General features: G+C 44.0%; 1 protein-coding gene and 1 long non-coding RNA gene across 2 annotated transcripts in view; one reads left to right on the top strand and one right to left on the bottom strand.

Moving 5' to 3' along the window:
- LOC131381743 (uncharacterized) overlaps window positions 1–24,808 on the top strand; it is a 41,732-nt gene that overhangs the window by 7,741 nt on the left and 9,183 nt on the right. The gene's annotated exons all lie outside the window — the stretch shown is intronic.
- The window catches only part of MYO10 (myosin X), a 130,103-nt gene continuing 124,078 nt past the window's right edge, over window positions 18,784–24,808 (bottom strand). Inside the window, exons 36-38 of the mRNA XM_032135328.2 lie at window positions 24,025–24,477; window positions 21,760–21,951; window positions 18,784–20,271 (exon numbers count right to left, since the gene is read on the bottom strand). Coding sequence (XP_031991219.1) covers window positions 20,170–20,271; window positions 21,760–21,951; window positions 24,025–24,477 — 747 coding nt within the window. The 3' untranslated portion in view covers window positions 18,784–20,169. The remainder of the gene's footprint in view (window positions 20,272–21,759; window positions 21,952–24,024; window positions 24,478–24,808) is intronic.

The raw sequence follows: 24,808 nt of genomic DNA on the forward strand, positions 1-24,808 counted from the left end.
TCTTGTGTATCAGAAAGCAAAGATGTGTTCACAGACCATTTAAAAGTCCATGTGAAAAAAAATACAGAAGTCAGCTTGGAAAGGATCCCACTGACCAAATCCGAGAAACTTTGAGGATCAAAAAAAAATAATCCTGGGAAATGACTGTAATGCATTACATTTTTAACATTTCACGACTCTATAGTGATTCTCAAAAGACAGAAAGGACCATTCTGGGCAACATGGCAAAACCCTATCTCTACAAAAAATATAAAAACTAGCTGGGCATGATGGCATGTGCCTATAGTCCCAGCTACTCAGGAGGCTGAGGTTGGGGGATCACTTGACCCTTGGAGGTCAAGGTTGCAAAGAGCCGTGATTTCACCACTGTACTCCAGCAGAATCTCACAGGTTACTGATTAATTACAAAGGCAAAAGCGTGCCTTTGCATTGCCATCTGTCAGCCTTCACCTCATCTGCCTCCCATCATGCATGCCATGACAATTAGTGGAGCAACCTGACCCTGTGAGTCCCTGGTCTGATGCCATGGGAGGGACACCCATAACACAATTTGCTGGAAGCATCTGACCTGAATCAAATCCTGGCCAGATGGTCCGAACACTCTGGAATGTGGGGTGTTTTGTTTGTTTGTTTGTTTGTTTGTTTGTTTGTTTTGAGAGAGTTTTGCAGTTTTAGCCCAGGCTGGAGTGCAATGGCGCGATCTCAGCTCACTGCAACCTCTGCCTCCCAGGTTCAAGTGATTCTCCTGCCTTAACGTCCTGTGTAGATGGGATTATAGGCATGTGCCACCACGCCCAGCTAATTTTTTGTATTTTTAGTGGAGATGGGGTTTCACCATGTTGGCCAGGCTGGTCTTGAACTCCTGACCTCAGGTGATCTGCCCATCTCAGCCTCCCAAAGTGCTGGGATTACAGGCACAAGCCACTGCGCCTGGCTTTTTTTTTTTTTTTTTTTGAGGCAGAGCCTTTCTCTGTCCCCCAGGCTGGAGTGCAGTGGTGTGATCTTGGCTCACTGTAACCTCTGCATCCTGGGTTCAAGCAATTCTCATGTCTCAGCCTCCTGAGTAGCTGGAACTCCAGGCATGCACTACCACGCCCAGCTAACTTTTGTATTTTTAGTAGAGACGGTGTTTCGCCATGTTGCCCAGGCTGGTCTTGAACTTCTGACCTCAAGTGATCCTCCCACCTCAGCCTCCCAGAGTGAGCCACTGCGCCCAGCCAGGATGTTCTACAGGTCTTCAAAGAGTTGGGGATCAAGAACAGAGGCAGAGTACAGGGAAAATAGAGACAGAACAGCCAAATCTAGGACCCCTTGATTGGATTCTGGGTCGAAAGCTACCAAGGACATTTTGGAGGACAATTAGGAAACTTTGAGTCCAGACTGCATGTTAGATCATTCTGTTGAATTAATGTTGATTCTCTTACCAGGTGTGAAGATGGTGTTATGGTGATGTAAGAGGATGGCTCTATTCTGACTGGTGCAAGATCCAATATTTAGGCATGAAATGCCATGATGACAGCCGCCTACTTTAGCAAAAGGGAAGGGGTGTGTGTGTGTGTGTGTGTGTGCATGCACGCATGCACACGGGCGCGCACAGGCATATAAATAGAGGAAGTAGCTGCAGCTAGATGGTGAATCTACGTGAGGAGTATCCGGGTGTTGTACTGTTCTTTCAACTTTTCTGTGGGTTTGAAAATTTTCAAAACAAGACAAAAAATGTTTTGCAAAGACTGAGAGGATAGGAAATAGAAATGGCTCTTATTAAAGAGCCATTTAGAAGACTGTTTGCTTCTATTTCCTTTTCCCCACAACTATGACCCTCAGTGCCAGAGATTTCTCCTTTCCATAAACTTTTGTTTGACCTTAAATCATTGTGACACCACTGAGCAGTGAATCTCAATAATGACTGACATATCTGGTAGCAAAAGGAAATGAAGTATTTTTATTTTCTCAGAGAACTAAAGCTTATCTTCTAAATTCAAATTTCTTCGAAGTGTTGCTGTGTCGCCCAGGCTGGAGTAAAGTGGTGTGATCTTGGCTCACTGCAACGTCCGCCTCCCAGGTTCAAACGATTCTCCTGTCTCAGCCACCTGACCAGCTGGGACTACAGGTGCCTGGCTAATTTTTGTATTTTTAGTAGAGAAGGGGTTTCACCATGTTGGCCAGGCTGGTCTCGAACTTCTGGTCTCAAGTGATCCACCTGCCTTGGTCTCCCAAAGTGCTGGGATTACAGGCATGAGCCACTGCCCCCAGCCTCAAATTTCTTATATTGGGCTTCAACTATGCAAGATCCCATGAGAGGAATGATACACCAAGATGAACAACAATATGGTCTCTGCCTTCAAGGGGTGTAAAATCTAACCCATACAAATGGGTTCCACAAGCATTTTTTGAGTGGTTATTATGAGCTAAACAAAACACTAGGACTAGGGATCCAATTATTGAACAAGATACAGGGGCCATCAAAAAGTCCCTTATCTTTTGAGAAATACAGATAAATATAAATCTCAATATATTACATAAGGTTTATGATAAGACCTTTATCATGTTCTAAAAATTATAACCAAGAATCTAGCAACAGTTTCTGAACAAAGAGTACCTCTGAGCCATGGCTTGGATTAAAGTTCAGAGTATTTTTCAGACAAAGCAGTAGGCATTGCAGGGAGATGGAACAGAGCATGAAATGAGCATGAGGGCATGAAATGAGCATGAGGTCTTTGGGGATCAACAACTAGTTAAATATGGCTGGAGGGTGGGTACTTGAGGCAGTAAGAGAGAGCTCAGAACTCCAGCTTAACTTCGGCTAGTAGATAAAGAGCTTCCATCCTATCCTGAAGAGTTTGAACTGTATCCTGAAGGCAGTGGGAAGCCAGGAGGAGACTTCTGAGATAAATAATACAATCATCAGGTGCTTATCTTAGAAAGATAAGTCTAGTGGTGGAGTGGCAGGAGATTTGGAAGGAGATGAGCCAGCAAGACTGGTTAATAGTTTGTAATAGTGCTGATGAGAGATGCTCAGCACCTAAACCAAGACGGGAAGTAGAGACGGAGAAAGGGTGGATCCAAGAGACAGTTTGTAGATTGCAAAAATAGGGCATGGTCACTGAATGAATGCTAGGAAGTGACAGAGAGCGGTCATCAGAGATGAGATATTAGGATTCTCCAGAGAATCAGAACCAATAGGGTGAGAGAGAGAGAGAGAGAGAGAGAGTGTGTGTGTGTGTGTGTGTGTGTGTGTGTGTGTGTGTGTGTGGATTAAGAGAGACAGAGAGAAAGGAGCTCTCTGTTACAAGGAAACTCCATTGTGGGTGTGCTTAAGTCCAAAACCTGCAAGGTAGCTAACAGGCTAGAAATTCTATCAGAAGTTGATCTTGCAGTCTTGAGTTCAAAGGCAGTCTGGAGACAGAATTCCTTTTTCCTCAGTGAAGTTTGTTTTCTCTTACTCAGTTTTCTCTTAATGTCCTCAATTGATTGGTGAAGGCCCACATATCTTATGGAGGGTAATCTGCTTTCCTCAAAGCTCACCAGTTTGAATGTTACTCATACCTAAAAAATACCTTCACAGCAACATCCAGATGACTAGGCACCACAGCCTAGCCAAGGTGATACGTAAAATTAACCATCACCTTTAAGACATTGGTTATATTTGGGTGCCATTAATAATATATGGAATAGAGGAGAAAAAGATAAGTTTAGGGGAGAAAACATCAGTTTCGCTGTTGAATTTCAGCTGTTGATGTCCAGTGGTCCCTTGGGACAGACACTCGGAAGATAGATTTTTCTAATGAGCTCAATTTAGACATCTTAGTGGATCCATGTGGTGTTGTTGGGTTTGTTAATGCATTTGCCACCAATTACCAGATGCTAGATGGCTTCACTCACACTTCTGGCAGTTGGCTAGGGCTGCTAGCTAATGTGCCTCAGTTGTCCCCCACGTAGCCTCTCCCACCTCAGCCTTCCTCACTTGGCAGCTGGGGTTCCATGAGGGCAAGCCTGATGTGTACGCATGTATCAGGCCTCTGCTTGGGCCACATTTTCTAATGATCCAATAGCCAAAGCAAATCATATGGCTAAACCTAGAGTTGATGTTGAAGGGGGCAACACACAAGCCTAGAAGTCATTATGATCCATTAACATAACAATGGATCACATGTTGGCTGGGCATGGTGGTTGAGGCCTGTAATCCCAGCACTTTGAGAGGCTGAGAAGGGCGGACCACAAGGTGAGGAGATCGAGACCATCCTGGCTACCACAGCGAAACCCCCCTGTATTAAAAATACAAAAAAATTAGCCGGGCGTGGTGGTGGGCGCTTGTAGTCCCAGCTACTCAGGAGGCTGAGGCAGGAGAATGGCATGAACCTGGGAGATGGAGCTTGTAATGAGCCAAGATGGCACCACTGCACTCCAGCCTGGGTGATAGAGCGAGACTCCATCTCAATAAAAAAAGCAAAAACAAAGCATGGAACACATGTTAAACGGAGTCTAAAATTCATTAAGATCCATTAACATAACAATGGAACACATGTTAAATGCAATGAAGAAAAAGAGAATAGAATAAAAAGACAGATAATTACATTGGAAGAGAAGGCGGTAGTAGGCAGGGTGGTAAGGGAGATGACTTTTTTTTAATTACACTTTAAGTTTTAGGGTACATGTGCACAACATGCAGGTTAGTTACATATGTATACATGTGCCATGTTGGTGTGCTGTACCCATTAACTCGTCATTTAACATTAGGTATATCTCCTAATGCTATCCCTCCCCGCTACCCCCACCCCACAACAGGCCCCGGAGTGTGATGTTCCCCTTCCTGTGTCCATGTGTTCTCATTGTTCAATTCCCACCTATGAGTGAGAACATGCAGTGTTTGGTTTTTTGTCCTTATGATAGTTTGCTGAGAATGATGGTTTCTAGTTTCATCCGTGTCCCTACGAAGGACATGAAATCATCATTTTGTATGGCTGCATAGTATTCCATGGTGTATATGTGCCGCATTTTCTTAATCCAGTCTATCGTTGTTGGACATTTAGGCTGGTTCCAACTCTTTGCTATTGTGAATAGTGCCGCTATAAACATACGTGTACATGTGGCTTTATAGCAGCATGATTTATAATCCTTTGGATATATACCCAGTAATGGGATGGCTCGGTCAAATGGTATTTCTAATTCTAGATCCCTAAGGAATCGCCACACTGACTTCCACAATGGTGGAACTAGTTTACAGTCCCACCAACAGTGTAAAAGTGTTCCTATTTCTCCACATCCTCTCCAGCACCTGTTGTTTCCTGACTTTTTAATGATGGCCATTCTAACTGGTGTGAGATGGTATCTCATTGTGGTTTTGATTTGCATTTCTCTGATGGCCAGTGATGATGAGCATTTTTTCATGTGTCTTTTGGCTGCATAAATGTCTTCTTTTGAGAAGTGTCTGTTCATATCCTTCGCCCACTTGTTGGATGGGGTTGTTTGTTTTTTTCTTGTAAATTTGTTTGAGTTCATTGTAGATTCTGGATATTAGCCCTTTGTCAGATGAGTAGGTTGCAAAAATTTTCTCCCATTCTGTAGGTTGCCTGTTCACTCTGATGGTAGTTTCTTTTGCTGTGCAGAAGCTCTTTAGTTTAATGAGATCCCATTTGTCAATTTTGGCTTTTGTTGCCATTGCTTTTGGTGTTTTAAACATGCCTATGTCCTGAATGGTATTGCCTAGGTTTTCTTCTAGGGTTTTCATGGTTTTAGGTCTAACATGTAAGTCTTTAATCCATCTTGAATTAATTTTTGTATAAGGTGTAAGGAAGGGATCCAGTTTCAGCTTTCTACATATGGCTAGCCAGTTTTCCCAGCACCATTTATTACATAGGGAATCCTTTCCCCATTTCTTGTTTTTGTCAGGTTTGTCAAAGATCAGATAGTTGTAGATATGTGGCATTATTTCTGAGGGCTCTGTTGTATTCCATTGGTCTATGTCTCTGTTGTGGTACCAGTACCATGCTGTTTTGGTTACTGTAGCCTTGTAGTATAGTTTGAAGTCAGGTAGCATGATGCCTCCAGCTTTGTTCTTTTGGCTTAGGATTGACTTGGCAATGTGGGCTCTTTTTTGGTTCCATATGAACTTTAAAGTAGTTTTTTCCAATTCTGTGAAGAAAGTCATTGGTAGCTTGATGGGGATGGCATTGAATCTATAAATTACCTTGGGCAGTATGGCCATTTTCACGATATTGATTCTTCCAACCCATGAGCATGGAATGTTCTTCCATTTGTTTGTATCCTCTTTGATTACATTGAGCAGTGGTTTGTAGTTCTTGGAAGAGGTCCTTCACGTCCCTTGTAAGTTGGATTCCTAGGTATTTTATTCTCTTTGAAGCAATTGTGAATGGGAGTTCACTCACGATTTGGCTCTCTGTTTGTCTGTTATTGGTGTATAAGAATGCTTGTGATTTTTGCACATTGATTTTGTATCCTGAGACTTTGCTGAAGTTGCCCATCAGCTTAAGGAGATTTTGGGCTGAGACAATGGGGTTTTCTAGATATACAATCATGTCATCTGCAAACAGGGACAATTTGACTTCCTCTTTTCCTAATTGAATACCCTTTATTTCCTTCTCCTGCCTGGTTGCCCTGGCCAGAACTTCCAACACTATGTTGAATAGGAGTGGTGAGAGAGGGCATCCCTGTCTTGTGCCAGTTTTCAAAGGGAATGCTTCCAGTTTTTGCCCATTCAGTATGATATTGGCTGTGGGTTTGTCATAGATAGCTCTTATTATTTTGAGATACGTCCCATCAATACCTAATTTATTGAGAGTTTTTAGCATGAAGGGTTGTTGAATTTTGTCAAAGGTCTTTTCTACATCTGTTGAGATAATCATATGGTTTTTGTCATTGGTTCTGTTCATATACTGAATTATGTTTATTGATTTGCATATGTGGAACCAGCCTTGCATCCCAGGGATGAAGCCCACTTGATCATGGTGGATAAGCTTTTTGATGTGCTGCTGGATTCGGTTTGCCAGTATTTTATTGAGGATTTTTGCATCGTGTTCATCAGGGATATTAGTCTAAAATTCTTTTTTTGTTGTGTCTCTTCCAGGCTTTGGTATCAGGATGATGCTGGCCTCATAAAATGAGTTAGGGAGGATTCCGTCTTTTTCTAGTGATTGGAATAGTTTCAGAAGGAATGGTACCAGCTCCTCCTTGAACCTCTGGTAGAATTCGGCTGTGAATCCATCTGGTCCTGGACTTTTTTTGGTTGGTAAGCTATTAATTATTGCCTCAATTTCAGAGCCTGTTATTGGTCTATTCAGAGATTCTACTTCTTCCTGGTTTAGTCTTGGGAGGATGTATGTGTCGAGGAATTTATCCATTTCTTCTAGATTTTCTAGTTTATTTACGTAGAGGTGTTTATAGTATTCTCTGATGGTAGTTTGTATTTCTGTGGGTTCGGTGGTGATATCCCCTTTTTCATTTTTTATTGCATCGATTTGATTCTTCTCTCTTTTCTTCTTTATTAGTCTTGCTAGTGGTCTATCAATTTTGTTGATCTTTTCAAAAAACCAGCTCCTGGATTCATTGATTTTTTGAAGGGATTTTTGTGTCTCTATTTCCTTCAGTTCTGCTCTGATCTTAGTTATTTCTTGGCTTCTGCTAGCTTTTGAATGTGTTTGCTCTTGCTTTTCTAGTTCTTTTAATTGTGATGTTAGGGTGTCAATTTTGGACCTTTCCTGCTTTCTCTTGTGGGCATTTAGTGCTATAAATTTCCCTCTACACACTGCTTTGAATGTGTCCCAGAGATTCTGGTATGTTGTGTCTTTATTCTCGTTGGTTTCAAAGAACATCTTTATTTCTGCCTTCATTTCGTTATGTACCCAGTAGTCATTCAGGAGCAAGTTGTTCAGTTTCCATGTAGTTGAGCGGTTTTGAGTGCATTAAAATCCGTCATGATCAGCCAGTAAGCTAGGGGCTTCGTCATATCAGCTGTGAATAATAACAGTTGTATATCTTTTCCATTTCTCTTTCTTTTCTTCCTCTTTCTGGCTTGCTGAAGTGGCTGGAACCTCCTCAGTGAGCATAGCATGTCCCTGTTCCCCTTGGCATCAGACGAGACAGCTTGAAGGCTGGAGACTGGAATCATTTGAAGAGCCTTGTGGTTGGTACCTGGAAGAGCCTTGTGGTTGGTACCTGGAAGACTTGGCACAACTGGGATTCCTTGGGTATCGTTCTCTTCACCATGGTGGCTTTAGGGCTGCAAAAGCACACGTCCCAAGGGAGAAGGAGACACAAGCAAAAGTTATGGTGTCACCTTCTATGACTTGGCTTTGTAAGTCACACAGTATTATTCCTGTCACATTCTATTTGTCAGAAGTGAGTAACTAGGGCTGCCCTGTATTCAACAAGGGGACAATTAGACTCCACCTTTTCATGGGAGGAGTATCACAGAATTTGTGGATGTATTTTAAAAGCAGCACAATCGATGCTCTAGCCCAAATTATTTACATGTCTCCTTCATGCAAAATACACTTGCTTCATCCTAGGACTTGCAAAGTTGTATCTATTAAGAGATCAGGTTTAGGTTTGAGGCCCAGGGTCTTGTCATCTAAATCATGTTCCCACATGGGTGAGGCTCCTTGCGGGTAGTTCCTCGAGTGTAGATCATTGAAGATCATTTTCTTGATCTGAAGATCTATGTACTAAGGAGACAAGTCTTCTGTCCCTCTCATGCCACATACAATGGTGCGTCTGGCATAAGATAACTGCTATAGACACTCTAACTCACACAGTGGGGAGAAAGAAGCACACAGAACTCCTTGGTTCATGGCACTTCTGAAATCCAGCTGGACACACATGGCTAGTGCCTTGATGAAGGCTTAGTTCCAGCAACTGGGAAACTGGGAATCATCCTCCATGGGTTCTCGGATATATCCTCTGAGTCAGCTTTTCTTTGTCTATAAAATGTAGCCATGTTTGCAGCAGATTAGATTTTTCAGTCTGTGTCCTGCCTGTCAAAGTTTTGTTCCATATAATTCTCTTACAACATTTTGGGTTTACTATGTAACCTACTGGAATTCACTCCATTAAACAAAAGCCCCATCTATGTATCTCAAGATAAGTCTTTCTACATTGGGATCCCTGAAAGGTGACTCTGGAATAATTCATTTAAGATTCTTGGCCGGGCGTGGTGGCTCATGCCTGTAATCCCAGCACTTTGGGAGGCCAAGGCAGGTGGATCATCTGAGTTCAGGAGTTCGAGACCAGCCTGGCCAACATAGTGAAACCCCGTCTCTACTAAAAATAAAAAAATTAGCCAGTCATGGTGGCATGCACCTGTGGTCCCAGCTACTCAGGAGGCTGAGGCAAGAGAATCGCTTGAACCTGGGAGGCAGAGGTTGTGGTGAGCTGTGGTTGTGCCACTACACTCCAGCCTGGGCAACACAGCAAGACTCTGCCTGAAAAAAAAAAAAAAAAAAAGATTCTTAGAAGCCCAAGTTGTGTACTGGGAAAGATCTACCCTGATGATCTCTAGAGAACTTTGATTTTAATTCTAAGAATGTCACATAGAGTTTTACAATTGCACCTTTGGGTTCATCTTTAGACTATGTTGTCCTAACAGTGCCCTGCATTTGATACCTTCCAGAAACCATGTCTTAATTTTAGCAGTCACTATGTCAATTGGAGAAACTAGGAATGAAAATCAGTTTTATTTTCAACTCAGAAAGTCCTGGCTCCTTTATATTTAACAGTTCTTTCTTTAGCTTGTCTTTCTATTTTTTATAGCAAAAAGAAACCGAGTGGTACTTTCAGCACACTCTCTGGAAATCTCCTTAGCTGAAACATTTAGCTCATTAGTTGCTTTTTCTATTCCCCACATTGCCACAGGCAACGGTGTTACTAAACTTCCTGCTATTGCATCACGAAAATTTTCTTTTTCCAGCTTCCAATAATATTTTCCTCACTTTCCTGTAAGTCCTCACCAGCAATCCCCCAGGGGGTCATCAAGCCTCTGCTAATGATTTCTTTGAAGTCCTTGATGCTTCACTAACATGTTTAAGTCCAACTTCTTCCCACTGCTCAGTCCCAAAGCCACATGCTTTAAGTTTGGTTATGGCAGCACCTCATGTCTAGAGTGCCAAAATATGTCCAGTTCTCTACAGTTGTGAAACTAACCACCCCTGAACTTAGTGATCATTTTAAACAAGTTATTTTGCTCATGAAACTGCAATTTGGACAAATCTTAGCAGGGAGAACTCAGCTCTGCTCCCCTCAGCTTAAGCTGGGGCAGTTCAAAGCCTAAGGGCTGGAATAATCTAAAGACTCACTGACTTTACGGCTGAGGTTGGGAAGACAAACAGCTGAGGTGTGGTACATCTGGAGTGTGTCAAGCTTTTCTCTCTGTGTGGCCTCCTTAACATAGTCTATTTGGCATGATATCTTTAGGCTAGGGAGACTTCTTACATGTCAGAGAAAGAGTAAGTAAAGATGTACCACTTTTTGTGACCTAGGCTTGTAAGTCATGCAGTATGATTTCTTCCACATTCTACTCATTAGAAGTGAATCACAGCCGGGCGCGGTGGCTCACGCTTGTAATCCCAGCACTTTGGGAGGCCGAGGCGGGTGGATCACGAGGTCAGGAGATCGAGACCACGGTGAAACCCCGTCTCTACTAAAAATACAAAAAAAATTAGCCGGGTGCAGTGGTGGGCGCCTGTAGTCCCACCTACTCGGAGAGGCTGAGGCAGGAGAATGGCATGAACCCGGGAGGCGGAGCTTGCAGTGAGCCGAGAGCGCGCCACTGCACTCCAGCCTGGGCGACAGAGCGAGACTCTGTCTCCAAAAAAAAAAGAAAAAAAAAAAAAAAGGAAGTGAATCACTATGGCTGACCCATATTCATAAGAATTAGACTTCACCTTTTTATGGGAGAGGTATCAAGTTACAATATGTTTTAAAATGCCCACATATACTAAGCTGCACTTGAGGCTGGGAAATGTATTCTGTGGCTAAGCATGCATTGCAAGCCAAAACGTAGGGGAATTCTGTTACTAAAAGGTAAAAGGAGAGAAAGGCCAGGTTACTGGGTGTTAGTTAGCAGTCTCTGTCACAGGCAGCTTTGTGTAGAAATTAAAACCTGAACCAAGTTATTATCATGGATGAAGAGAATGTGAATAGGGAGAAAGGTCATTTCACGCAAGAGAAGAATATGAGCAGAAACTTGGCAAAGGTAACAAGATGGTGGGCACGTGTGTGTTTATGCTAAAAGTACGTGTCTAATTGAAGGAAGCTGGTGATCAGATGGTAAATTATGCCACATAGAACGGGTGTGGTCCTGTCAGGAGGCCAGTGAAAAAATAGAGAAAGTGCTTGGATTTGGCGTAGTTTTGTGATGAAACGGCAAATTGTTAGGCCATTTTTCCGCTGCCAAATAAATACCTGAGACTGGGTAATTTATAGAGAAAGAAGTTCACTTGGCTCATGGTTCTGCACGCTCTTCAAGCATGGCACTGGCATCTGCTTGGCTTCCGGAGGGCTCAAGGAGCTTTTACTCACGGTGGAAGGTGGCATGGGAGCAGGCACACTATATGGCAGAGTGGGAGCAAGGGCAGTGGGGAGGTGCCACACTTTTAAAAACAATCATCTCGTGAGAACAAACTTGCTGTCGTGGCACCAAGCCATGAGGGATCCTCCCTCAGGATCCAAATACCTCTCACCGGGCGCTACCTCCAACGCTGGGGATTATGTTTCAACATGGGGGATTTGGAAAGGGACAGCTAACCAAAGTATATCAAGTGAGATTTGGAGACGGATGACCCTGGACCTGAATTCCCTGTCCATAATAGTATTGCGATTTTCAGCAAGTGCTGTAGATGACAAAAGTGGCCACAATTCTCCAACATTTTGTTGAGTGACTTTGCAGCAACTTCCATAAAGCTATGGAGTCTATTTCCCTACCTCCTGACGATGGCCTGGCATTATGTCTTGCTTTGACCAGTAGAATGTGGTGGAGTGAACAATGTGCCAGTTTTGAATTTTAATCTCAAGAGGACTTGTCTGTTCCCATTCGTTTTCTTGGGACCTTGCAAAATGCCCCATAAACCGGCCAAGGCTAGTTAACTGGAGGATGAGCGAACACATGGAGTGGAGCTCAACTCTCTCATCTGAGGTCCCCACAATGAGAAAGCCAGGCAAGGTCAACTTTGTCCACCTCGCTATAGTTGAACTGAAGAGCCATGAGTGGGCCCAGCAGGGGGAGACTCCCCAGGTGAGCCAGCTCAAACTGACAACCCCTTGAATCATGAGCTACAGAAGTGGATGTTGGGCTGGGCACAGTGGCTCACGCCTGTAAGCCTAGCACTTTGGGAAGCCAAGGCGGGAGGATCACCTGAGGTCAGGAGTGCAAGACCAGCCTGGCCAACGTGGTGAAACCCCATCTGTACTAAAAATACAAAAAATTAGCTGGGCATGGTGGCAGGCACCGGTAATCCCAGCTACTTGGGAGGCTGAGGCAGGAGAATTGCTTGAACCTGGGAGGTGGAGGTTGCAGTGAGTCGAGATGGCCCATTGCACTCCAGCCTGGGCAACAAAAGCAAAACTCTGTCTCAAAAAAAAAAAAAAAAAAGTGGATGTTATTTTAGCTACTGAAATTGGGGTGATTTGTTACACAGCAAAACTAACTGTTACAGCAAGTTAAATAAACTTTTCTAAATCTCAATAGCTTCACTAAAATAGACATTAAAATAGATTATAAATAGCGCCTATCTCATGGCAAGGACAAAACCAGACACTTGGTGCTAAGCCTGAAATGTGTGCTGAGCAAATGGTAACTAACACCATTGATTACGTCGAAGAGAGATTATTAACAGGGTACCACAAAGGAAAGAGAGTGTAAGAAAGAATTACTTTAGAAATTCACATTCTGCTTATTTTTGCCTCATGACTTTTTTCCATTCTTTGGTTCCACTGCCCTGGCATGTGCTCACTCTACATACCACAAATCTGCATTTGGGGGTGAAATGTTCTCCTCCCTTCCAAACTTCCCTCTTTGAACACTTTCTTTCTGGACCCCTTCAACACAAATCCAGATGGTTCACATACTCTGTTAATTGTCTTATTGCCTTATATATTTATATCTTTTACTAACAACTAGGCTCTAAGCAACTTAATAAAGATGGTTGGTGTTGATCTTTGGGGTTATCCTATCTCCAGTTAAGAGGCCTATTAAATTTCTTGAATGCCAAGTCATACAGTGAACTCACAGAGAACTGTTCCCCCAATAGATGGGATTTGTAGGAATCACTGGGTATTTTCCCCAGCATATCATGAGGGAATGATGAGAACTCGAATGTAACAACTGGTTCCCACCAAGCAAATGTCTGAATACTTTAGAGTCCGTAAATCCTGTTTATGTCTCAAACTGCTTATCAACTGTAACCCGGTTATTACTTGAAAGTAAAAATAGAAGTCCTTGGGAAAACTAAAGATGGAAACAGATGCTATGCTACATTTTTAATTTTCCCACCTTAATTACACCCCCTACCAAAACAGGCTGGAGTGCTTAAGGCTTTCTAAGTGTCTTCTTTCTACTTCATTCAGAGGTTATCTTCTGAACCAGCAAATATCATTTTTAAATTTAAACAAAGGACAGCTCCTCTCCATTGTGTTTTGTCAGTGGTGTGCAGGACCTCTGGCTCCTACCAGCTTGCCAGAGGTGACTGTGTGCTGTGTGCATCTCATTCCAACTCCACCTCCAGTGGTGACACCCTGGAGCCTGAAATTAGCCATGGTGGTGATATTTATTTACACCAGGAAAATCAGCAAATTCTATGAAGCAGGGTTTTTGTTTTTGGTTTTTGTTTGTCCCCCCCCCCCCACAGAGAGCCAGTTGGTAAGCATTTACCAGCATATCATGGCGAGATCTCCATGGGCTTAGAAAGTACAGCTTCTGTCACCAGGAAACATTCATCACCTTTGTCATTGCAGAATGCTCTAAGTTGTGAGACTGGTAAAATGGGAACTCAATGAAAGCATTACCAAGACAAATGCTGCTAAGCCACAGCCAGTCCGGATGGACTATGAGTGAGGTAGAGAGAGGCTTGAGATAAGGCTGGAGGGGTACGCAGAGGCAGAAAACACAGGGCTCGGCTGGGTGCAGTGGCTCACGCCTGTAATCCTAACACTTTGGGAGGCCGAAGCGGGCAGATCACGAGGTCAGAAGTTCAAGACTAGCCTGGCCAACATGGTGAAACCTCGTCTCTACTAAAAATACAAAAATTAGCCAGGCATGGTGACAGGTGCCTGTAATCCAGCTACGTGGGAGGCTGAGGTAGGAGAATCACTTGAACCTGGGAGGGAGAGGTTGCAGTGAGCTGAGATCACTGCACTCCTGAGCAACAGAGTTGGACTCTGTCTGGAGTTAAAAAAAAAAAAAAAAAAAAAAAGAAAAACATAGGGCTCTAAAGGAATAAACATTTATGTTTCGGTGGTATGGAAAGTTATATTAATAGTTTTGCATAGGAAATAAATATATTTGGGTTTATGTTTTCTAAAGCTCTCTCTAGGTATCTGGTCTGTGGAGAATAGGATAGACATGTGGTGGGAGGGCAAGGGTGGAAGACCAATGAGGACACACTATCGGGACAAGGACTATCGGGACAGCATGGCTTCTGACCTCTGCCTTGCACCTGCCCCATGCCCATCTCCACCCCCCCACCTGCACTTGTGCTCCCAGCGCTCTCTACCAGGAATCCCTTCCTCTCCCATCCCAAGTCCTGCCATATTGCAAGACCAGCTCAAGGTCCACACCCCTCCACCTTGCATCCTCCCCCCCCAGTTATCTCAGTCACATCAATCTACCTGCCTTGGCACCTGGAATACAACTTCCTGATTATCACAAGACTTGCTGTGCTAGCTTGTGTGGTCATTTCACATTTTATGTGCATTTGTCTGATCTCCATAAATTGCTTAAAGTTTATTATGGAGATCAGTGGTATGATCTATGGCTAAATTGAGCCCCCAGAACATTCCAAGCAGGCACGATGCTAGATATCTTGGGGCATGTGGAGGGAAGATAGAATCTGGTCCCAGAGAAGCTTTCGTTCATCTGTCGATTTATCAAATACAAAGACAGGTGATGCTGAGCCAGTTTGCACTGATGAGGAAATGCAGGGAGGGAGGAGATTCATGCAAAACAGTGGGTAAGAAACACTTAAGGCAACAATCTCAAAACTGGGGACTGTATTCCTTGCATCACACATGGAATCAAAATTCGAACTGTAGCTTTGCTTCTAAAGGAAATATTGTACTTCCATAATTACCTACAACAGAAGTCAGCACATTCTTTCTATGAAGAACCAGAGAGTAAATATTATCAGCTTTGTAGGGGGCCTCTGTTGCAACTACTCATCTCTGCTGTTGTGGTACAAATGCATACATAGACAAACCATCCACAAATACACAGAGATCTGTTTCAATAAAACTTTATTCACAAAAACAGGTGGCAGGGTAGATTTGGTCTCTGTACTCTAGTTCATTGACCCCTGACCTAAAAGATTACATACTTTGAAAACAGCAATGCCAAACCTTGAATCCAGGTCCAATATTTTCCAGCAATCATGATGCTTCTCTGATCAACTGAACGAAAACAGTTATAAACATACTGGCTAAATTTAGCTTTATGCACTTGTTTTGTCCCCTATTACAGTATAAGCTTTTGGTGAATAGGGATTTTCAAATTATTTAAACCACTTATTTTTATACCCAATACACACAAATACAGAACTTTACTATAGCAGACTTTCAACCCCAATTTAGTGTGCTATCTGAATAAAAAGCTTAGTAACTAAAAAAAGTGCCCTCTTAGATTTCTGAACTTTTTTTTTTTTTTTTTTTTTTTGGAGACAGGGTCTCGCTCTGTCACCCACACTGGAATGCAGTGGCACCATCATGGCTCACTGCAGCTTTAACCACCTGGGCTCAAACGATTTTCTTGTCTCAGCCTCCCCAGTAGCTGGGACTACAGATGCACACCACCACACCCAGCTAATGTTAATTTTTTGTAGAGACACAGGGTTTTGTCATGTTGCCCAGACTGGTCTTTAACTCTGGAGCTCAAGCAATCCTCTTGCCTCGGCCTTCCAACATGCTGGGATTACAGGCGTGAGCCAGCATGCCTGGCTGAAACTGTTTTTACGGAGAACTTAGGTGGTGATATGGTTTGGCTGTGTCCCCACCCAAATCTCATCTTGAATTGTAGCTCCCATAATCCCCACCTGTCATGGGAGGGACCTGATGGGAGGTAATTGAATCATGGGGGTGGGTTTTCCCATGCTGTTCTCCTCAATAGTGAATAAGTCTCAGAAGATCTAATCGTTTTATAAAGGGGAGTTCCCCTGCACAAGCTCTCTTGCCTGCTGCCATGTAAGATGTGCCTTTTCTCCTCCTTTGCCGTCCACCATGATTGTGATGCCTCCCCAGGCATGTGAGACTATGAGTCCATTCAATTTCTTTTTCTTTATAAATTACCCAGTCTCAGGCATGTCCTTATAGCAGTGTGAGAATGGACTAATGCAGATGATCTTATTCTGTTTTTCCACAAAGCTATCCGAGGTACTATATAATCATCAAAAAGAATAAGGCAATTCTATAGGTATTAATGTAGGATTAGAGCTAAAATACTATGCTGAGAAAAAAGTAAGCTGCAAGTTTGTTTCTATGTATTAAAAATGAGGATGGGGATATATATGTATGTTATGAGCATATGATTGGACAGTTTAAATTATTTTTGAGAGAATATTCAATAAAACAGTAAAAATAGCTGTTTCTGGGAAAGGAAAATGGGTAGAGGGTTACAGCTGGAAAAAAATAACATTTTACTTCTAGTATTTTTTTTTTTTTTTTTTTTTTTACAAATCACCTATGTGTATTAGCTTTCAAAAGAATTAAAAATTAAAAATACTAGATTGTCAGCATCTGAAGTGATAAAATACTTTATGCTGATGCCTTCCTCAGTAACAGAGACATTCAAAACTACAGTCAGCCCTCAGTGTTCATGTGGTCTGAATCCAACCACAGATAGAAAATGAAAAAACATTTTTTTTGGTGGGGCACAGTGGCTCACACCTGTCATTCTAGCACTTTGGGAGGCTGAGGTGGGAGGATTGCTTGAGCCCAGGAAGTTGAGGCTGCAATGAGCTGTGACTGTGCCTCTGCACTCTAGCCTGGTGACAGAGCGAGACCCTGTCTCAAATAAACAAAACGATGTTTAAAACACACACACAGTGTAACAACTATTTATGCAGCATTTACGTTGTGCTAGGTATCAGTAACCTGGAGATGATTTAAAGGGTAAGGAAAGATGTGTGCAGGTTCTATGCAAATACTACACCACTGTATAGCAGGGACTTGAGCATCTGTGAATTTTGTATCCTTGGGGGGGTCCTGGAACCAATCTCCCTTGGATACCAAGGGACGACTGCACTTCACTGAGCTTGTTCAAACTACCGACATCACACACACCAATGAGTGCATGTAAAAGCGGTAAAATTGGAATAGGTTCTGTGGCTAGGGGAAGCTCAATGGTACTTTGTCAGCTGTAATGCTGCTCTACAGTGATGGGGGATGTTACCAATGGGGAAACTGAGTAAAGGGCACGCAGGCCTCCCTGTACGTTCTGTTGCAACTTTCTCTGAGTCTGTAATTACTTCTAAATAAAAGGCTAAAACAAAACCACAAGTATGCCACGTAAAGGCTCACATGTAAATCTATGTTCTGACTATGGTGCTGCTCTAATCCCTTATCTGAGTCATGCCTTTCCTTGCCTATTTCCCCATCTATAATTGAGGGTGGGGGACAACCTTCCAGAGTAAATTAAGTCACAGAGGGAATCCTGAGAGGTGAGCAGTAGAAAGAAGATTTCTGTCAAATTCTCTCTGGGCCTAAAATAAAGACAACACACATCCAAGTCTTTGCCGGCTTTCCTTGGGTCCCTGGCGGGGCCACAGGCTTCAGGTTCCATCCCAATCCCTGCAGAATGGGAAGCCATTCGTGAGCACGAGCAGAGGCGGGCGTCAGTGGTCTGCAAGAGAAGTGGCGCTTGCTCATGCTAGACGCCTGGCTTGGTAGTTTGGGTACATTTGCAACCAAACTGCCTACCTGTGTGTTCTACACAGGGAGGTGCAGGCAGGTTCTAGGATCCGGGGTTGCAAGATCAGACACACTTTGGGGCTGACATAGGAGACTGTCTGACATAAACACATTTCAAGTCCTCAGCTGTGTGTGACTTTATTTACCAGTCCCTTCTTTTGCCTTCTTAGCTTTCTTGAAGTCACACTGTGTCTACGAGAGCAGTGGAGACAGCCGCAGGTCTGTGTTTAGACCTGATGAGCAAGTCCACGAAACAAACACAAAGCCCAGACACTGAAACCATAGCATTAACACCAAAAAGCCGGCCGGGTGCGGTAGCTCACACCTGTAATCCCAGCACTTAGGGAGGCTGAGGCAGGTGGATCGAGACCAGCCTGGCCAACACGGTGAAACCCCATCTCTACTAAAAATACAAAACCTAGCCAGGCGTGGAGGTGCATGCCTGTACTCCCAACTCCTTGGGAGGCTGAGGCAGGAGAATTGCTAGAACCCAGGAGGCAGAGGCTGCAGTGAGCCGAGATCACGCCACTGTACTCCAGCCTGGGTAAGAGTGAGACTCTGTCTCTAAAGAAAGAAAACCCACCAGAAAGCCAAAACAAAAATCAAGCCTCCCCTCCATGGTTTTTAGAGCCTCCTCTGATAAAGGAAACACACGGCGCGTTAGCTAGTATCTTTTATTGTCAGAACTTCTGTGAGCCAACAAACTGTTTTGCATGGTTGTACACAAAGGGACAAGGCAAATTTCTTTTTTGTGTGGGTAGACTTAGTTGGCCCAAGTCCTTAAAACTTTTCCATATAAAAATAAAAAGTCCAAGACCAGATTATTTTTCTTCTGGTCATAAATGCTGATTTATTTACAGGTGCCTTGTTCAGACCACCATTATAAACTTGGGATAAAATATGTGTGTATTTTATTAAAGCCTCAGCATTTAATGTCAGGGTCCTTTAAAGATTCACTCAAGTGTTAAGACGTTTCTGGAATGCAGCGTCTCTTCCCCATAGTCAACATGGTTATACCTGTCATCTATCCAGAATGATACAAGCTAACCTTCCAAGTAACACTTTTTAACTTAAATCTTTTAGATATGAAAGACTCCAGAATGACTTCATTCTTGTTCTAAAACCAGCACTGGAGCCAGCTGTTGAAGAGTGGTTTATAAATACAGTTATCTTGTAGGCTGCTTATCTGTTTATAATACAGCAGATACAGATTGCAGACTTTGCTACATGTAAGACAAAATGGAGTCAGCACATGTTTTTCAACATACAGGAAAGACAGGAAAATCCAGGATTCGGGTTTGTTAATAAAACCACCTTATAAAGTAACAATTGAGACTATACCTCTGCACTATTAAAATATACAGACAGACTGTGTACACCATTGCACATCCTTTTTCCCTTTGCTTTTTAATGCTCATGAAACCATGATTAAAGTGTTGAGTCTATGAACACATGCATGAACAGGCAAGCACGTACACTTAAAAGATGAAACAAAAAAGTTGATTCATGTCATTGCATGAGAAAGGCTGCCCGCAGCACTCCAGCTCAAACACACTGTCCCCTCCAGCTCTCTATCCCCCTCCCCACTCCCTCACCTTCCCTCAGATTCGGGGAAATCAGGTTGGGAGGTTAGTGCATCATTGACAGAGAATGCCCCCCCCTTCCACGCTCTGTAAGTCTCCCTCAGAAGGGGGGAAGGTAGTTCCCTTCAGTAGCACAGTTAGGGTCGCTTAGTGTTGGTTCCACAAGTTAAGGCACTTCCGGCTGCTTTGGTGGCAGCGTGGTTCCTCCCCTCCTTTTTTAAGGCATGTGTCCTCTAAGAGTAGTAAAGCTTTGGAAACTGTGCAGACTGTTAAAGTTGACAGCTTAATACAGGATCATTGAAGTCGGCAGGCGAAAGGATCCTCGGAGACACCTCCCTCAGACCAGAAGCTTCCAGAAAGCCTGGGCAGCTCTGTGTTTCAGCTGGGCATGGCACACTGGAGCCAGCCGAGGCCAGAGGGTGGTGCGTTCAGGTAGCAAAGCCAGGTGGGCTCCGTCCCGCCTTCACCTGGAGCTGCCCTGGCTGCTGGCGGAGCGTGTCGTGCTGTAGCGCTTCTTCACGATCATGCTGATGTAGGCTTTCATGAGCTTGGCCACATCCACTACCTGCCCAGGAGGAAGCAGAACCGACACACGGTCACGAGTCTCCCCCAGGCAAAGGGCCCTGCCTAATAACCCAGACATTCCCTGGGCACCCTCCCGTAGCTTTCTGTGCTAATCGACGGATCCCATTTTGCAGGAAGCCAGAAGTTGAACCACTTTCACCTTCCTCATCAGGGAAAGGTGGAATCTCAGCTTTTCCAAATACAATGTGCACCACCTGGTGGTTCTTTCACACAAACGTGCCAATCTGGCTTGATGTAAACGGTCAGATTTTGAACATTAAAATACAGAACTACCCAAGGACGCTGAAGTTACTCGGTGTCAACAGTGCTAGGATTACTATCCCCGCTTAAAATAAATGTGAAATGACAGAATCCACAATTACAGCTTTTGAAGATGGGATCATCTAATTCTAGTCAACTCCTTAGGATGCAGCTGAAGAAACAAGATAACTGAGGCCCAAGGGGCTGGGAGAGCGGCCAGTTCCCCAGACACCAGGCCAGCTTCTGTTCCACACCAGCCGCCACCTCCAGCTGGGATCTCCATTAGCTCCCTCCCTCCCATGATATCCCCATCATTGCCACCCCTTCTCACAGCTGGCCTGGATCCCTGTGCAGGCATCATAACTGGCTTCCATGGCCCTGCTTGCTCTCTTCCCTTCCAGTCCCACCCCAGAGATCACTGTCTGTAAATTCACTGTTATGCCATGCACAATCAAAGATGCCATAGTGGTTCCTTGTTGTCTACTGGATCTCACCAAATCCCGCAGCCTGGCACCTGGGACCCTTGGGTCAAGGGCTCTCCACCCTCTTCCCTCTCACTGCACGTCTCTCCATCAGCCTAGGGAACCTGCAATGCCACATCCTCCAAGCACCTGGAACGCCCTCCTCACTGCCTCTCCATTCCGAACCAGGCAGCAGGTGATTCCTCTCCACTCACCACGTTGGCTTGCTAGCTGTTCCCTTTGTGGAAGCCTCAACAAGCTGCTTGTATTATATTTTTTAAATTTTGAAGCTGGTAGCACATATATTTAGAGGCCTTTTAGTGTGTGTAGTTTCACAATCCAGAATGAGCTGCACCCAGGATGGTCATGCTCCCGGCCCCCTCCTGGTCTCCAGCCACCAGAGCCGAGTCTCACAGCTATGACACTGCTATAATTGCTAATTTTCATAAAGTTTTGTTGCAAATAATGTACTTTTTCATGGACATCTACGTCACTTCCCTTTCTCTGCCTTTCCTGCAAGGGTAAGACTCCTTGACAAAATGGAACCAAATTCCTCTGTTGCAAAAGTATACAGAAGAAATACGGTGTTCTCAGATTTTGGCCTGCAGGGAACCGGCAGCTGGAAAGGGACCGCCACACTGTATTTTCGTGTTTTGAAGAAAAATATTCAAAGAAAATGACCGGGTCAAAGGCATGACGAAATGGGGTCTTGTTTTTCTGTTTTGTCAAGACCATGAATAAAAAGATGAACTTGCTTTGCCTCTTACCTCACTGGTTTCAAAGAGCAGCTCCCTCTCATCGACCACGATCTTGTACGTATTCGCCAGGGGTGCCCCAAAAGAGAGGATGTGTTCATACTGGAAGACTTCCAGTGGTCTTCCCTCTCCACGCTTGTAGACGGAGACGGCGTCCGCGCTGACACCCAACCAGAGTTCCTGAGGGAAGCCACCTTCCTTGCACTGGTGGGCAAGAGAGTCAACAGAAGAGGTAAGTCATGAAGTGGCTGGCAACAGAAAGCATCTAAACCATAAGACATGCTTTCAGTGAAGTCCTCTGTGCAGAAGATTAAATATATTCGATGTGCACGCATGCATGGAGGGGCCTGAAATATGAGAAATGGCACCTCTCTGGCTATCTCGATTTCTAACTAGTTAATCTCACGCATTTGGGAAAACCTCACTAACTGGCAGAGTTTAACATCTTGCTTTGACTCTCCACTTCTCAGCATTATTCTACTAGCTGTTTGGATTAGCTACGTGGAAGTGGCCTGGAAACGTACATGCTTGGCCGGGGGAATTAAGGAAGCTTCCCTGCAACCCAAGCCGACAGTCTACTCTTGTATTAATATCTCCAGTTCTGCCTCCAATCCTCTTTGCAGATGGTTAGTCTTCAAATACAAACTCTAGGATCACAGAGGAAAATTCTCCAAATCACGCATGCTGAGCAGTTCTGGCTGCTCTTCACAAGGAGCAGCAATGGCCTTCCATATGCAGAGTGGGAACAGGGACTTTACCAGTTTAACTGTAGACTTTCCTGTACAGATCGGTGGAAGAAAGTAAGAGCCCATATGAAGGGGCTAACAACACAGGGCTGATCCAAACCTGGACAAGCAGGAGGGCTATAAATTGGAGACGCTGAAGAGAGTCCCTAGTTTGTATCCCTAATAACCAGACATTCTCTGCATCCTCCATGCAAAAGCCAGTAGCTTTTTCTTTTTTTTTTTTTTTTGATGGAGTCTCACTCTGTCGCCCAGGCTGGAGTGCAGTGGCATGATCTTGGCTCACTGCAACCTCCACCTCCCGGGTTCAAGTGATTCTCCTGTCTCAGCCTCCCGAGTGACTGGGATTACAGGTGCACACCACCACGCCCAGCTAATTTTTTGTATTTCTAGTAGAGATGGGGTTTCACCATCATGTTAGCCAGGATGGTCTCGATCTCCTGAGCTCATGATCCGCCTGCCTTGGCCTCCCAAAGCGCTGGGATTACAGGCATGAGCCACCACGCCCGGCCAAGCCAGTAGCTTTCTATGCTAACCCACAGCTCACGTTTTGCAGGAAACCAAGAGTTTAACTGCTATTATCTATTCCTTGTCAGGGAGAAATGGAATCATGGCTTTGTACAAAGCACCTGATTTTTTTTATACTTAAAAACAGACATAACTGAACCAACCAAACCAACCAAAAACATCACCCAATGAAAAGCCACCCACGGATTCTAGAGTTTATAATCAATATTTAGATTTTTATACAGCCTCAATATAAAGTCTTCAGATAATATGCTGAATTACTGCAATCATAAAAAATGGAAGCTAATCTGGACGACGAGCTGGCACACTTATCTGTTAAGGGCCACACAGTAAAGATTTTTAGACTTTGTGGATCACATTGTCTCTGTCACAACTACTCAACTCTGCACAAAAACAGCCAGAGAATATATCTAAAGGAATGAGCTTGGCTGTGTTGCAATAAAACTTTATTTAGAAAAAAGGAGGCAGGCAAGATCTGACCCACAGACCAGTTTGCCAAACTCTCATCTAGACCGTTAGTGAGATTTCTTTTCCATAAGTGGTCTACTTAAAAAAACAAAAATCAGTACTGGGTTGATGCTAATGGCTAAATTCCGTTATGAGATAAACATTCTTCCTTTCAAACAGAAGGTTGTAAAGAAAAAGTAGAATCCAAGTATATCCAAAGTTTCTGATTTGTATATACAGCTACAACATTTTTTCAAATGTAGATTTTTATCAGTGTTTAAAAAATTAGATCTATAGCTTCCCTAAGGAAGGGTAGTAGAAGAATAGATGACATCTTAATTTTGCATTCATTCCTAATATTACAGATGCATTTACTACAAAGGAGAAGAGAAACTGTGAGAAGGGAGGTGTTAATGGTACAATTTGGGGGGGCTCGAATAAAAGAGGTCGAGAGAGCAAAGTGCACCATCTTGTCTTCTCTCCACATGAACTTGGCCATGATCCATGTTCTCAGATGCTGGCACCCAGCCCACCCCAACACACGGCAGCCAGTTCTCACCTCCACATCAAACAGCGTTGAGCCATAGCCAGGCCACTCCTTGATCAAGGCCATGTACTTGGCCATGGCCTGTTCCTGGTTCATTCCCTGAAATTTCTTCCACTTGTCAATGATACTGGCTCGAGCAGAGGAGACTTCTTCCTTAATCCACATGTCCAGCATCTGCTCCTCCTCGACCTTCTGCCGGACCACGGATCCTGTCCGGAAGCTCCGCCTCAGGGTCCCCTCTAGGAAGCTCGTCCGCCTCTTCTCCAGCCGTTCACAAGGGGTGAAGGTTTTGGTTGACTGGCTGATGCGGGCCTTGAGTCTCTGCAGGGAATAAACCTCCTCGAGAGGTGGGATGGCAGCGTGCAGAGTATAATCCCCCTGCAGATACTGCAGTCGCAGGGCGGCAAGAACCTGGAGGTTTTCTTCTGGGGCTGGATGGTGGCCATGGATAACCGCTTCGTGGGCCTGAAAGGAGACAGTCAACAGCTTTCCGGTCAATGCACTGCCATGCCATGGGATGCCCACGTTGCTTGCTCCCTCACTTCATCAGGGTTTCTCTCAAACTCACCTCTGACTGCCCTGGTTAAAACTGTACCCTCACCCCTGCTCACTGCTTTAAATTTAATTTTCTCCCTAGCACAGATACCATCTAACACACACCATATATTTTATTCCTTATGGTCTCTCTCCTGTCAACTAGAACAATTCCTGGAACGGAGGTTCAAATAAAATGTGTAGCAGGTTTCATTCTACAAACGAAAGAGCAGCTGGCCTTGTCTTTGCTGGGAAATCTACA

Source organism: Hylobates moloch, unplaced genomic scaffold, assembly GCF_009828535.3.
Source record: "Hylobates moloch isolate HMO894 unplaced genomic scaffold, HMol_V3 SCAFFOLD_17, whole genome shotgun sequence".
Taxonomy (NCBI): Eukaryota; Metazoa; Chordata; class Mammalia; order Primates; family Hylobatidae; genus Hylobates; species Hylobates moloch.